This window comes from Hyla sarda, chromosome 11 (genome assembly GCF_029499605.1).
Source record: "Hyla sarda isolate aHylSar1 chromosome 11, aHylSar1.hap1, whole genome shotgun sequence".
Lineage (NCBI taxonomy): Eukaryota > Metazoa > Chordata > Amphibia > Anura > Hylidae > Hyla > Hyla sarda.
The window spans coordinates 84,315,412-84,332,276 of record NC_079199.1 but is presented as its reverse complement, the minus strand read 5'-3'; the positions used below and the strand labels follow the sequence as shown (position 1 = coordinate 84,332,276).

Below are 16,865 nucleotides of genomic sequence, written 5' to 3'. Positions count from 1 at the left end.
GCCTTAACACCCCACAGGTGTTTGATGACTTTTCGTTAAATTTGGATGTGTAAATGATTTTTATTTTTAGTTCACTAAAATGCTAGTTTTCCCCCAAATTTTACATTTTTTCAAGGGGTAATAGGTTAAAAAGGCCCCCCAAAATGTGTTAGTCCATCTCTTCTGAGTATGGAAATATCCCATGTGTGGACATCAAGTGCACAGCGGGCGAACTACAATGCTCAGAAGAGAAGGAGTCACATTTGGCTTTTGGAAAGCAAATTTTGCTGAAATGGTTTTTGGGGGGCATGTCCCATTTAGGAAGCCCCTATGGTGCCAAGACAGCAAAAAACAAAAGTCAAACTATTTTGGAAACTACACCCCTCAAGGAACGTAACAAGGGGTACAGTGAGCCTTAACACCCCACAGGTGTTTGACGACTTTTCGTTAAAGTTGGATGTGTAAATTATTATTTTTTTCACTAAAATGCTAGTTTTCCCCCAAATTTTACATTTTTACAAGGGGTAATAGGAGAAAATGCCCCCCAAAATTTGTAACCCCATCTCTTCTGAGTATGGAAATACCCCAGTTGTGGACGACAAGTGCTCTGCGGGCGCACTACAATGCTCAGAAGAGATATGGAGTCACATTTGGCTTTTGGAAATCACATTTTGCTGAAATGGTTTTTGGGGGGCATGTCCCATTTAGGGAGCCCCTATGGTGCCAGAACAGCAAATCCCCCCACATGGCATACTATTTTGGAAACTACACCCCTCAAGGAACGTAACAAGGGGTACAGTGAGTCTTAACACCCCACAGGTGTTTGACGACTTTTCGTTAAATTTGGATGTGTAAATGATTTAAAAAAAATTTTTTCACTAAAATGCTGGGTTTTCCCCAAATTTTACATTTTTACAAGGGGTAATAGTAGAAAATGCCCCCAAAATGTGTAACCCCATCTCTTCTGTGTATGGAAATACCCCAGTTGTGGATGTCAAGTGCACTGCGGGTGTACTACAATGCTCAGAAGAGAAGGAGTCACATTTGCAAATTTTGCTGAAATGGGGGGGGGGGGCATATCGCATTTAGGAAGCTCCTATGGTGCTAGAACAGCAAAAAAAAAAACACATGGCATACTATTTTGGAAACTACACCCCTCAAGGAATGTAACAAGGGGTACAGTATGCCTCAAAGGGGTTATCCAGGAAAAAACTTTTTTACATATATCAACTGGCTCCAGAAAGTTAAACAGATTTGTAAATTACTTCTATTAAAAAATCTTAATCCTTTCAGTACTTATGAGCTTCTGAAGTTAAGGTTTTTCTTTTCTGTCTAAATCCTCTCTGATGACACCTGTCTCGGGAAACACCCAGTTTAGAAGCAAATCCCCAAAGCAAACCTCTTCTAAACTGGGCGTTTCCCGAGACAGGTGTCATCAGAGAGGATTTAGACAGAAAAGAACAACATTAACTTCAGAAGCTCATAAGTACTGAAAGGATGAAGATTTTTTAATAAAAGTAATTTACAAATCTGTTTAACTTTCTGGAGCCAGTTGATATATATAAAAAAGTTTTTACCTGGAATACCCCTTTAACACCCCATAGGTGTTTGACAACTTTGGATGTGTAAATGATTTTTTTTTTCCCCTAAAATGCTGTTTTTTCCCCAAATTTTACATTTTTACAAGGGGTAATAGGAGAAAATGCTCCCAAAATGTGTAACCTCATCTCTTCTGAGTATGGAAATACCCCATGTGTGGACATCAAGTGCACTGCGGGCACACTACAATGCTCAGAAGAGAAGGAATAACATTTGCTAATTTTGCTGCATGTCGCATTTAGGAAGCCCCCATGGTGCCAGAACAGCAAAGCACATGGCATACTATTTTGGAAACTACACCCCTCAAGGCACGTAACAAGGGGTACAGTAAGTCTTAACACCCCACAGGTGTATAATAAATGTTCATTATAGTAAGATGTAAAAAGGAAAAATTTGATTTTTTTACACTAAAATGCTGGGGTTACCCCAAATTTTTCATTTTCACAAGTGGTAATAGGAGAAAATGTCACCATAAATTTGTAAATACATTTCTTTGGAGTAAGGACATACCTCATGTCTGGATGTTAGCAGCTCTGCGGGTGCACCCTGTACTCTTAGGAGCAGGAGATCAGTCAGGGCCTTGAGCTTTCACATTGCTGTCTATGGAGCAGGAACAATGGGACCCCCCCCCCTCAAGGGGCATTACATGGGGTAAATAACTGGGGTACACTATGTAACTAAAGTGGGGTACAGTGGGACATAAAATTATAAAACAGGTTATGTTCCCAGAATGATGACCCAGAGCACAGCCAAAACAAAAAAATATGCCCACCCCAAACCCTATGCTCTGAATCATCATTGATGTGTGTGGCCTTCCCTGACCTGTTGCCTCAAATGTGCACCCCGCTCAGGTGGAGAGAGAGAGCGCTGCGCATTTGAGGCCCCCCCCCCCCCAATGATAGTGACTCAGTGACCCATGACCCATTTTTGGAAAAAATGCCCCCAGAGGTCTTATCAGGTTTTTTTTTTTTTTTTTTGATGAAACATTTTTTTGGGGCAATTTAGTGGTTTATGAGGTTAAAACTTGGAATGTACTCTGGAGTCCAGAGTACATTGGGTTCAAATTATGGGAAATTACAATGAAAAGGGAAACTTTAGTACTCCATGGAAGTGTGATACTCCCTGAAGCTTTTAATGCAGAGGCCCAGATGATCGGGGCAAGTTTCACACTGAGTGGTGGTATCCTTCCGAATCCCCCTTCTGTGACACACTCTGCATTTTTTCTGGGACGATCCTGGCACCTATAACTTCAGTTCTTTGGGAACCCGGGCCTCTTTCCCGGTCAGCAAAGATCAGGACCTTTAGGGCTTCTTCTTGGAACTGAAGGTATGTCCCTGTGTTGCCAGCGTACTGGGACAGTACACAAGAGTTGTACATGGCAACCTGTACCAAGTAGACCGCAACTTTCTTGTACCATACCCGGGTTTTCCGCATGGCATTATATGGCTTGAGGACTTGATCAGAAAGATCAACTCCCCCCATATACCGATGGTAGTCCAGAATACAATCGGGCTTGAGGACCGTTGTTGTGGTACCTCGCACAGGGACAGGTGAGCTGCCGTTATCATGAATAGTGGTCAGCATAAGGACATCCCTCTTATCCTTATACTTGACCAGCAACAGGTTTTCATGGGTAAGGGCACGGGACTCACCCTTGGGCATAGGTGTTTTAACAAAATTTAGAGGGAGGCCTTTCTGGCTTTTCCGCACGGTCCCACAAGCGGACGTGGATCTGGCGGCAAGGGATGTGAACAGAGGAATGCTGGTATAAAAGTTGTCCACGTAAAGGTGGTAACCCTTATCCGGCAATGGGTACATAAGGTCCCAAACGATTTTCTCGCTAACACCCAGAGTGGGGGAACAATCTGGGGGTTCAATACGGGAATCTCGTCCCTCATACACCCTAAACTTGTAAGTGTACCCGGAAGTACTCTCACAAAGTTTATAGAGCTTCACGCCATACCGCGCCCGCTTCGAGGGAATATACTGGCGGAAGATGAATCTCCCCTTAAAACTGATAAGAGACTTATCAACAGAGAGGTCCCTGAGCGGTACATAGGCTTCCAAAAATTTGGCCCCAAAGTGATCGATGACCGGCCTCACTTTGGGGTGGACATGCCGCATTATCTGCATAATGGAGGCATTTCCGAATGGCCTCGAACCGCCTCCGTGTCATGACCATACTGTAAAGCGGGGTCTTGTATAGGATGTCCCCGCTCCAGTACTGTCTGTCACTTGGCTTTTTGACCAGGCCCATATGCAGCTCGAGGCCCCAAAATGTCCTCATTTCTGCTGCATCAATGGCGCGCCATTCATTGGACCTGGCCAAAAAAGAATCAGGGTGGTGGGCGATGAACTGCTGGGCGTACAGATTCGTCTGCTCCACCATCAGATTGACCAAACTGTCACTGAAAAAATTACTGAAATAGTCAATTTCAGTGAATCCAGAATTGTCAATCCGGATTCCGGAGTCGCCAACAAACTCCGGAATCCGTGGCTGATAACCCTCTGGGGGTCTCCAAACAGGTTCAATGGAAGGGGGCTCCAGTAAACTTGTCTGGGGGGTCGGACTCCTAGTACGAGCGGCATTGTCACTCTTACTAGTGCCGGCCACTGGGCCACTATCATGGTGGGTGCGTGGCCTCGCCTGGCAGCGTCTCTGCCGCCTTCTGGGGGCTCATCATCAGTACTAGATGATGAGGAGGACGATGAAGAACACAGGAATGTAGGATCTTCCTCGTCCTCACTGACAGAGCATATGCCTCCGCTACCAAAAATGCCCGACGAGCAATCGCCTTTTTCTACAGTGGAGGGGGGGGGGGGGGTGGAGTATGTAGTGTATGTGCTTGGTGTGACTGTATTATATAACGGTGTGTGATTAAAAATCACACACCGTTATATGGGGTAAAAAAAATAAAAGCGTTGCGGCCCAAAAAAAAAAAAGGGGGGGCAAATTGCAGCACCCTGAACCCCTAATAGGGCCTGGGTAACACTGAAAAAACCACAGAGGACCTATTAGGGGGTCTGTTTTTTTTTTTTTTTTACTTTTTACAACTTTATCTGTTTTTTAACTTCTACCTTTCCCTGTTTTGTTATCTGTCCCTGCTCTAAGGGGGATCTTCTCTCCTGAGCGGCTCCAATCTTGAAGGGGGAGGGGGGGTCCCTGGCTCCTTTTTGCAGCTCTTGCCAGAGCGGCAAGAAGAGGTCATTAACCCCTCCCCTGCTGGCTGCTATCGTCCGGCCAATAGCAGCGATCCTTGGGGGGGGGACGAAATCGCCACCTCCCCATAAATACACCGGAATCGCAGTAAATCACAAGTGTGAATTCACTTGTGATTTGCACCGATCGCCGACATGGGGGGGGGGCTGATAACCCCCCTGGGCATTTGCACGGGGTGCCTGCTGATCGATATCAGCAGTCACCCCGGTCTGGTTCCCGCCCGGCTTGTGGCGGGGACTGAAATTTCCACGGGCGTACAGGTACGCCCTGGGTCCTTAAGTACCAGGGACCCTATGTGGTTAAAAGGGGGGGGGTATTATATGTGGGGAGCACAGGACAGGGGGTATTATATGTGGGGGCACAGGACAGGGGTATTATATATGAGGGGCACATGACAGGGGGGCATTATATGTGAGGGGCACATGACAGGCCCCCCCCTGTCATGTGCCCTTGTAATGCCCCCTTGACATTTGCTCCTGACTTATAATGCCCCCTGTCATGTGCCCCTCACATATAATGCCCCATGTGGGGAGGGGGCCTCCAAATTCCTTCAAACGGCCCTGGGTAAGACTAATAGATTTTACCATATATAACATGTTGCCAAGCGTTATATATGGTAAAATCTGCTGCTTAGTTCCCTTTAAGTCTTACATTTACTCTGCTCCCTGCCATGGAACACCCCAACTTCCCCTGCAAAGTTGTGCAACTCAATAGGCATCCAGCTGCAGCCGTGATCTGGGCCTAGTCATACATTTGTAGACAAGGTTCATCATGGGCCTTCCAGTTCAGGGTCCAGCAGAAACTGTGCTGACTGCAGCAGTCTCCAAGGCTGTGGTTAGGTAAGTTGCTGCAGAGGACAGTGTGTTCAGTGTAGGCTCTATGATCAGGTGCGAGTGAGCAAGTCAGTGACTCAGGTATCTCCAGAACACTGGATGTATGTGAGTAACCTGCGTAGAGAACACGAGGGCCAAGTCATTACTGCTTACCCAGCATGCACCACAGCTGGAATGTCACACAATCAGTGAACAGGGAGCACAGAGGGCACATTGTATTATTACACAGTGTTGCATACAGCAGCCTGAAATAACACAAGGTGCTTGTCTCATAGGCGAACAGCAATTATGCAGAAACTTGGCCGTGCTGCCCGAGGCAGAGGATCATTAGAAAATTCCTGCTCAGCGGGCTCCGGCACTGTCCATACAACTGTCTTGGATGCTGCTCCACCGGCAGGACAAGGGGCCAGAGCAAAGTTTCTGTTATTTCCAGGACTAAAGTGAAGTGGGAGAAGAGACCTTGATAATGTCAAAAGTTACTGAAATTTAGGAATTAGACACTCTGCTTAAATATAGGTTATTAAAATTCTGTTAAAGGGGTATTCTGCCCCCAGACATCTAAACGATAGGGGATAAGATGTCTGATCGTGGGGGTCCCGCCGCGATCTCCCTGCTTCACCCGGCGTTCGTTTAGAGCGTCGGTTGCAGCGCCGGAGGCTCGTGACGTCACAGCCATGCCCCCTCAATGCAAGTCTATGGGAGGAGACGTGACGTTATGAGCGGGGCGCAGCCGTGATATCCTCCAGCGCTGCAACCGACGCTCTAAACGAACGCTGGGTGCAGCAGGGAGATCGCGGGGGTGCCCAGCGGCAGACAACTCCTTTGGATTAAAAAAAATAAGAAAAATGTAAAAAAAAATGTCAAACCTATTTGGTATTGCCATGTGCAGAATTGTCCAAATTATTAAAATATAATGATTGTACATTCATACAGCTCTGTGTACAGAAAAATAAAAAAAAGTTATAGGGGTCCGAATAGGGCAATTCTAATCATACTTATTTTGGATAGCAATAGAAAAACCATATAAATTATACATCGTTTTAATTGTATTGACCCACAGAATAAAGAGAACATATCATATTTACCATAACATGGACTGCGAAAAAGCTAAATCTTCAAAAGTTGCAAAATTGCGGCTTTCTTTAAAATTTCCCCTTACAAAAATGTATCTTTTGGTTCTGCCGTACATTTTATGGTACATTTTTGTGGTAAAATGAAAGGTGTCATTACAAAGTGCACAAAGCAAGTAGTCAGCGCACCTCTTATGTCCAATGCTCGGATCCGCACAGACCAAATGCAGGTAATGGAAGGTGAAAACAAAGACGTTGATCCAGAAGATGGATAATATTTCCTGCTTTATTTCCAATGTTTAAAAACAGTTCACACCAATGAACATGAGAGGGACAAACATCTGTGATGAAGAACATGTCCGCTCGAAACACGTCCGGATGTCCGCCCCTCTCATGCACATTAGTGTGAATTTCTTTTAAACAGTGGATATAAAGCTGGAATTTTATCCATCTGCTGGATGCACTTCTTTGTTTTTGGCTGCCATTTCAAAGTACGATAGGTCTTGCAAAAAGAAAATCCCTCATATGGGTCTGTAGATGGGGAAAAAAAAATGTTGCTTAAAAGGTGAGGAGGACAGAAAATGGTCTGTTTCCTTAAAGGGGTAGTCCAGTGGTGAAAAACGTATCCCCTATCCTAAGGATAGGGGATAAGTTTGAGATCGCGGGGGGTCCGACCACTGGGGCCCCCTGCGATCTCTCTGTACGGGGGCCAGGCTCTCCGGCTAGATAGCGGGTGTCGACCTCCGCACGAAGCGGCGGCTGACACGTCCCCTCAATACATCTCAATGGCAGAGCAGGAGATTGCCGAAGGCAGCGCTTCGGCTCTGCCATAGAGTTGTATTGAGGGGGCGTGTCGGCCGCCGCTTCGTGCGGAGGTCGACACGCCCCCTTCCCACGGGCTGTCGGGGCTCCGTACAGGAGATCGCAGGGGGCCCCAGCGGTCGGACCCCCCCGCGATCTGCAACTTATCCCCTATCCTTAGGATAGGGGATAAGTTGTTCACCACTGGACTACTCCTTTAAGGGGTTAAGGCAGTCATGAATAGTCTAAGGGAACGTTCACACGCTAGTAGCTAGCAACGAGAAACCTGCTGCGAGTTACTCTACCATTGATTTAAATGGTTCCGCGGACAGTCCTCAAATCTGACACTATTTCGGACTGTCTGTGGACCCATACAAATCAATGGTAGTGTAACTCACAGCAGGTTTCCCGCAGCATGAAGAGCAGGGTATTTGTAAGATCAGAGGAACCACTTAGTTCTAGCAATTGGTGTGGGTCTCACTTCATAAACCATCAACCAATGAAAATACTCCGGCGCGTCCTCTTCGGGATCCCCTGCATCGTCGGCGCTCTCCATCGTCGTCATCACGTCACTGCACACGCCGTCCCGTCATCCAATAGCGGCGTGCGTAGCGACGTGATGGCGGCGACGTGAGCGTGAGGATGCCGGGGAAGCAGAGGCCTTGCCGGAGCGTCGGGGATACGTCGGGGATACCTCAGGGACGCGGCGACAGCGATGGACGGCGACATCCCGGGCAGCGGTGACGGTCCAGAGCGTCAGGGACAGGAGATTACAACTTCCTCTAACAGTGGTCTACAACCTGCGGACCTCCAGATGTTGCAAAACTACAACACCCAGCATGCCCGGACAGCCAACGGCTGTCCGGGTATGCTGGGTGTTGTAGTTTTGCAACATCTGGAGGTCAGCAGGTTGTAGACCACTATCCTATACTTTACATTGCACAGATCCCTCAACATGCGATGGTTTCAACAAACGATGGTCCGTTTGGAACGGATTACCATTGTATGTTGGGGGACCACTGTATCCCCAAAATGTCATATGTTTGATAAAGGAGGAGGTACATTGCAAAACCAAGGATAAAAATATATAGCTCTAGGGCACCATCTACTGGTCATGAGTGAAGTTGCAACATCTAATTTACAGGATGGTTATACTGTACAATTCAGGTGTAGCTGTCATAAGAAAAACTTTTAAAGGGGTACTCCGGCGGAAAACTTTTCTTTAAATCAACTGGTGGCAGAAAGTTAAACAGATTTGTAAATTACTTCTATTCAAAAATCTTAATCTTTCCAGTACTTATTAGCTGCTGAATACTACAGAGGAAATTATTTTCTTTTTGGAACACAGAGCTCTCTGCTGACATCATGACCACAGTGCTCTCTGCTGACATCTCTGTCCATTTTAGGAACTGTCCAGAGCAGCATATGTTTTCTATGGGGCTTTTTTTTTTCCTACTCTGGACAGTTCTTAAAATGGACAGAGGTGTCAGCAGAGAGCACTGTGGTCATGATGTCAGCAGAGAGCTCTGTGTTCCAAAAAGAAAAGAATTTCCTCTGTAGTATTCAGCAGCTAATAAGTACTGGAAGGATTAAGATTTTTTTTTTAATAGAAGTAATTTACAAATCTGTTTAACTTTCGGGCACCAGTTGATAAAAAAAAAATACAAGTTTTCCACCGGAGTACCCCTTTAACATATCGTAGAGCAGCTCCCTTCTTTCCCTGCTCTTTGCCTATGTGAGCAGGATAGTCTCACAGACTTATATTATGACACTCCTGGTCACATGACACAGAACAGGGAGAAAACAGGTTAGGCACGCACTCCTAGCCGGTTTTACTGAATGGTCAAATTAAAACATTTAGAGATTTCTCGGACCCTGTACAGTACAGTAAAAATACCATAGTGACTTACCAAGAAGAAGAAAAACTACCACAAGAGGACATAGTTTTATATTAGAGGGGTAAAGGTTTATGCAGTAATATCAGGAAGTATTACTTTACTGAGAGAGTAGTGGATGCATGGAATAGCCTTCCTGCAGAGATGGTCGCTGCAAATACAGTGAAGGAGTTTAACCCCTTGGGGATGGAGCCCATTATAACCCTAAGGACGGGAGCATTTTTTGCAATTCTGACCACTGTCACTTTAAGCATCAATAACTCTGGGATGCTTTTACCTTTCATTCTGATTCCGAGATTGTTTTTTTCGTGACATATTCTACTTCATGTTAGTGGTCAATTTTTGTCAATACTTGCATCATTTCTTGGTGAAAAATTCCAAAATTTGATGAGAAAATTTAGCATTTTTCAAACTTTGAAGCTCTCTGCTTGTAAGGAAAACAGACATTCCAAATAAATTACCGTATTTATCGGGGTGTACCACGCACCGGCCTATAACACGCACCCTCATTTTACCAAGGATATTTGGGTAAAAAAAGTTTTTCTACCCAAATATCCCTGGTAAAATGAGGGTGCGTGTGTGTACATGTGTATACCCCGATACACCCCCAGGAAAGGCAGAGGGAGAGAGGCCATCGCTGCCCGCTTCTCTCCCCCTGCCTGTCCTGGGGTCTAGAGCCCTGCTACCGCCGCTTCTCTCCCGCTGGCTATCGGCGCCGCTGCCCGTTCTCTCACCCTGACTATCGGTGCCTGCGCCCCATTGCCTGCGCCGATAGCCAGGGGGAGAGAAGCGGCACCGGCAATGGGGCAGCGGCGCCGATAGCCAGGGGGAGATAAGGGGCAGCGGCACCCATTGCCGGCGCCGCAGCCCCGTTGCCTCCCCCATCCCCGGTTGTATAATTACCTGTTGCCGGGGTCGGGTCCGCGCTGCTTCAGGCCTCCGGTGTGCGTCCCATGCGTCATTGCTATGCACTGCACGGCGCAATGACGAGTGACGTCATTGCGCCGTGCAGCGCATAGCAACGACGCAGGGGGCACACACCGGAGGCCTGAAGCAGCGAGGACCCGAGCCCGGCAACAGGTAATTATACAACATTATACAATGGCTGCCGCTGCCCCTTCTCTCCCCTTGTCTGTCGGCGCCGCTGCCCCATTGCCGGCGCCGCTTCTCTCCCCCTGGCTATCAGCACGACGCCGGCACCGATAGTCAGGGGGAGAGAACGGTAAGCGGCGCCGATAGCCAGCGGGAGAGAATATGATTTGCGGCGATCGCCGACATGGGGGGCCTACGTGGCCCCCCTTGGCGTTTGCCCTGAATGCCTGCTGAAGCATTTCAGCAGGCATCCGCTTCCGATCTCTGCCCGGCGCGCGGCAGGGACCGGAGAAACACCAGGACGTACTAGTACGTCCTGGGTCCTTAAAGCCTAGGGTGCCAGGACGTTCTAGTACGTCCTGGGTCCTTAAGGGGTTAAGCATGCATGGGATAAGCATAAGGCTTTCCTTTATATAAGATAGGGCCAGGGACTATTCATAGTATTCAGATTACTGGGCAGACTAGATGGGCCAAATGGTTCTTATCTGCCGACACATTCTATGTTTCTATGTTTCTGCTATGGGGCTTTTAAACAGAAGGGTTCACACCCTGGTTGGTCCTGCTCCTCTTTCTATTGCAGTGTTTCCCAACCAGAGTGCCTCCAGCTGTTGCAAAACTACAACTCCCAGCATGCCCGGACAGCCGTTGGCTGTCCGGGCATGCTGGGAATTGTAGTTTTGCAACAGCTGGAGGCACCCTGGTTGAGTTTCTTTTAGAAACTCTGCAGGACTACTCTCTCCTGCATTGTCAGTAATTTAATGGAGGGGGTATTAACTATTTTATCGGTTATGATTCGTTATTGTCCGCTAATTTTAACCCCTTTTTCCCTTCCTGGTTGAGAGGCTTTACTGAGCATGCTTAGTAGCAATAACGGATCATAACGGAATATACAAATAATTATTTGCCCTATAGGACGCACCAGTGTATAAGACGCACCCAATTTATAGGTGCAAAATCTAAAAAAAATAAAGATTCTGAACCCAACAGTGGTCTTCAACCTGCGGACCTCCAGATGTTGCAAAACTACAACTCCCAGCATGCCCGGACAGCCGTTGGAGGTTGCAACATCTGGAGGTCCGCAGGTTGAAGACCACTGGTATAAGAGGTAATACTCACGTGTCCCCGCCGCTCCGGACGCGTCACCTGTGCCCTGGATGTCGCTTCATCGCTGTCGCCGCGTCGCCGGGGTGTCCCCGATGCTCCAGACTTCTTCCCCGGGATCCACGCTCTCCGTCGCCGTCATCACGCCATTCCGCACGCCGCTCCTATTGGATGATGACGTGATGACGTCGAAGGAGAGCGCAGGGGATCCCGGCACGGAGAAGACACCGAGGAGGCAGGTAAGGTCCCTCCCGGTGTCCTGTAAACTGTTCGGGACGCCACGATTTCACCGCGGCGGTCCCGAACAGCCTGACTGAGCAGCCGGGTTAGTGTTATTTTCGCTTCAGATGCGGCGGTCAGCATTGATAGCTACGTCTGAAGGGTTAATACAGGGCATCACCGCTATCGGTGATGTCCTGTATTAGCAACGCGGTCCCGGCCATTGATGGCCGCAGGTATTCACCATATAAGACGCACCAACTTCCCCCCCCCCAGTTTTGGGGAAGAAAAACTGCGTCTTATACGGTGAAAAATACGGTACTCCAATTTAAAAATGTTAAAGTCCATTATGCAACCTCTATTTTTGACGGGAGAAAAATTTGCGCATGCACCGTTTTTCGTTCCTTCAAAATAACGGACGTAATTCATAACAGGCTATTACTGGTGACAACGGATGCTCAAAAAATCCCATTGACACGAATGGGATTCTCTGACGGCCATTTTCAGGAATTTACAACAGAAGATGATAACAGGAATATTTACAGGGTGACAACGATAGTGGGAAAGAGGTCCAGGAATCCTATTTCAATATTTTCTACGGGGCCCCTTTATTCTATGTAGGCCACTGCCAATAACATTCCTAATTCTACTCCCTGAATGCTTGTTGCCTTGTCAAATGATAAAGAGATTGCCGGGGAAGGTTTCTGTCTATTAGGACATTGTATTACTTCAGCATAAACCCAGTTTGGGGTCCTATACCTTTTAATATATTTATTAATGACCATGTAGAGGGATTGTATAGTAAAGTATCAATCTTTGCAGATGATACTTAACTGCATTAAGATGTTTACACAAAAGAGGACAGTGCATTGTGTATAGTAGATAACACAATAGAGGACAGTGCACTGTTACAAATGGATCTGGATAGGTTGGAGATTTGGGCTGGGAAGTGGCAGATGAGGTTCAACGCTGATAAATGTAAGGTAATGCAGATGGGGAAGAAAAATCTGGGCTGGGATTATGTATTAAATGGGAGAATACTTGGGACGACTGACATGGAAAAGGACTTTAAAGGGGTATTCCAGGAAAAAACTTTTTTTTTATATATCAACTGGCTCCAGAAAGTTAAACAGATTTGTAAATTATTTCTATCAAAAAATCTTAATCCTTTCAGTACTTATGACCTTCTGAAGTTAAGGTTGTTCTTTTTCTGTCTAAGTCCTCTCTGATGACACCTGTCTCGGGAAACGGCCAGTTTAGAAGAGGTTGTCTATGGGGATTTGCTTCTAAACTGGGCGTTTCCCGAGACACGTGTCATCAGAGAGGACTTAGACAGAAAAGAACAATCTTAACTTCAGAAGGTCATAAGTACTGAAAGGATTAAGATTTTTTAATAGAAGTAATTTACAAATCTGTTTAACTTTCTGGAGCCAGTTGATATATATATATATATATATATATATATATATATATATATATATAAGGTTTTTCCTTGAATACCCCTTTAACAGTAAATTTAGCTGTAGTGACCAGTGTCAGGCAGCTGCTGCAAAGGTAAATAAAATCATGGGGGGCATCAATAGGGGCATAGATGCCCACGACTAGGAAATAATTCTACCGCTGTACAAATCACTAGTCAGACCACACATGGAATACTGTGTACAGTACTGGTCAGACCACACATAGAATACTGTGTACAGTACTGGTCAGACCACACATAGAATACTGTGTACAGTACTGGTCAGACCACACATAGAATACTGTGTATAGTACTGGTCAGACCACACATAGAATACTGTGTAAAGTACTGGTCAGACCACACATAGAATACTGTGTACAGTACTGGTCAGACCACACATAGAATACTGTGTACAGTACTGGTCAGACCACACATAGAATACTGTGTACAGTACTGGTCAGACCACACATAGAATACTGTGTACAGTACTGGTCAGACCACACATAGAATACTGTGTACAGTACTGGTCAGACCACACATAGAATACTGTGCACAGTACTGGTCAGACCACACATAGAATACTGTGCACAGTACTGGTCAGACCACACATAGAATACTGTGTACAGTACTAGTCAGACCACACATAGAATACTGTGTACAGTACTGGTCAGACCACACATGGAATACTGTGTACAGTACTGGGCACCAGTGTACAAGAAAGATATAGTGGAGCTGGAGAGGGTTCAAAGACGGGCAACCAGGATAATACAGGGAATGGGAGGACTACAGTACCCAGAAAGATTATCAGAATTAGGGTTATTTAGTTTAGAAAAAAGAAGGTTTAGGGGAGACCTAATAACTATGTATAAATATATCAGGGGGCAGTACAGAGATCTCTCCATGATCTATTTATACCCAGGACTGTATCTATAACAAGGGGGCATCCTCTATGTCTAGAGGAAAGAAGGTTTCTGCCCAGAAACCTAAATACACTGCTCAAAAAACATAAAGGGAACACTTAAACAACACAATGTAACTCCAAGTCAATGACAATGCTGTGAAATCCCACTGTCCACTCAGGAAGCAACACTGACTGACAATCAATTTCACATGCTGTTGTGCAAATGGAACAGACAACAGGTGGAAATTATAGGCAATTAGCAACACACCCTCAATAAAGGAGTGGTTCTGCAGGTGATGAACACAGACCACTTCTCAGTTCCTATGCTTCCTGGCTGTTTTGGTCACTTTTGAATGCTGGCGGTGCTTTCACTCTAGTGGTAGCATGAGATGGAGTCTGCAACCTACACAAGTGGCTCAGGTAGTGCAGCTCATCCAGGATGGCACATCAATGCGAGCTGTGGCAAGAAGGTTTGTTGTGTCTGTCAACTTAGTGTCCAAAGTATGGAGGCGCTACCAGGAGACAGGCCAGTACATCAGGAGATGTAGAAGAGGCCGTAGGAGGGCAACAACCTAGCAGCAGGACCGCTACCTCCGCCATTGTTCAAGGAGGAGCAGGAGGAGCACTGCCAGAGCCCTGCAAAATGACCTCCAGCAGGCCACACATCTGGGACATCATGTCTCGCTCCATCCACCAACGCCACATTGCACCACAGACTGTCCAGGAGTTGGCGGAAGCTTTAGTCCAGGTCTGGGAGGACATCCCTCAGGAGACCATCCGCCACCTCATCAGGAGCATGCCCAGGCGTTGTAGGGAGGTCATACGGGCACATGGAGGCCACACACACTACTGAGCCTCATTGTGACTTGTTTTAAGAACATTACATCAAAGTTGGATCAGCCTGTAGTGCGGTTTTCCACTATGATTTTGAGTGTGACTCCATATCCAGACCTCCATGGGTTGATAAATTTGATTTCCATTGATAATTTTTGTGTGATTTTGTTGTCAGCACATTCAACTATGTAAAGACGAAAGTATTTCATACGATTAGTTCATTCATTCAGATCTAGGATGTGTTATCTTAGTGTTCCCTTTATTTTTTTGATCAGTGTAAATAGGGTCAAATAGCTACGCGGCTGTTTTCCAGCAGGGTGCCTCCAGCTGTTGCAAAACTACAACTCCCAGCATGCCCGGACAGCCAACGGCTGTCCGGGCATGCTGGGAGTTGTAGTTTTGCAACAGCTGGAAACACCCTGGTTGGGAAACACTGAGCTACACGGTGACGTAGACACCAGGACGGAGGTTGTATATAGAATACACTGTAAGCCCTCACACTGGACCTGAGCTCCCACCACATATATGGAGGGACAGTATAGTCACATCCCCCAGACACTACTACAGCTACCATCCTCCAATACACAATAGCGGTTTCTCTTTATGCTTTCGTACTCGGGTCTCCGAGCGGCAGTCACGTGTGAGCGCTTAGCCAATGAAATACTGAGAAGCACGGTCATGTGACCCAGGCTCCCTCAGGTATTCAGGGGCTATTGAGCGAGTAGGAATACAGAATAACGACGTCCTCTATAGCGTTGGTGACTTCTCGGTCGTGTTTATGGTGGAGTTCCTCCATTCTAGTCTCCTCACTAGTAAATTCGAATAGAGTCAGCGTTAGGAGGACGTAAGCCATACGACAGACTACAATTCCCGGCGTACGTCGCGGGACGCGATGACGTCAGTGACGCGCCTCCGTTTCCGCACACTGCAGTTTCCGCGGATTCTCCTACAACTCCCAGCATCCTTTGCGGTGACACCCCGGAAGTGAAGGTGTTGTTGGCAGATTCCAGCTGAGACCGGGGAACCGAGTGCCGGGCGATCATGAACGTGGTTCTAGCGGTGAAGCAGTATGTGTCCAAGATGATAGAGGACAGCGGGCCGGGCATGAAGGTGCTGCTCATGGACAAGGAGACGGTAAGAGGCGGGGCGTATGAAAGGGCAGAGGAGGCATCACCTCTCAGGTGTCACTTTGTATTTGCATAAAATTAGCATTTTATGTGGCTTTTTTTTTTTTTGCCAGTCAGGTGACCATAGCTAACACCAGTGTTTCTCAACCAGGGTGCCTCCAGCTGTTGCTGTTGGTTGTCCGGGCATGCTGGGAGTTGTAGTTTTTGCACATTGGCTTAGACCCAAAATGTGGACCTCCACCTATTGCAAAACTACAACCCCCAGCATGCCAACGGCTGTCTGGGCATGCAGAGTGGGATGTCGTTTTTCAACAGCTGGAGGCACCCTATTTTGGTAACAGTGGCTTTAGACCTTAGGTATCCAAACTGTGGACTTCCATCTATTGCAAAACAACAACCCCCAACATTCCAGGACAGCACACATCTGTGCAGGCATGCTGGGGCTTGTAGTTTTGGAACTGCTGGAGGCACCCTAGTTGAGAAACAGTGGCTTGGACCCTAGGTATCCAAACTGAACCACCAACTATTGTAAAACTACAACCCCCAGCATGTCTGGACAGCCGTTGCGTGAGGGTTTTTACTATTGCAGTAGCTTTAAAGGGGTATTCCGGGCCAAAACTTTTTTTTTATATATCAACTGGCTCCGGAAAATTAAACAGATTTATAAATTACTTCTATTAAAAAATCTTAAAAATCCTTCCAATAGTTATTAGCTTCTGAAGTTGAGTTGTTGTT

At 46.6% G+C, this 16,865-nt stretch overlaps 1 protein-coding gene across 1 annotated transcript in view; it reads left to right on the top strand.

Moving 5' to 3' along the window:
• The first annotated feature begins 15,521 nt into the window (after window positions 1–15,521).
• Window positions 15,522–16,865, top strand: part of VPS45 (vacuolar protein sorting 45 homolog) — a 51,976-nt gene continuing 50,632 nt past the window's right edge. Inside the window, exon 1 of the mRNA XM_056546407.1 lies at window positions 15,522–16,137. Within this exon, the coding sequence (XP_056402382.1) occupies window positions 16,045–16,137 (93 nt within the window). The 5' untranslated portion in view covers window positions 15,522–16,044. The remainder of the gene's footprint in view (window positions 16,138–16,865) is intronic.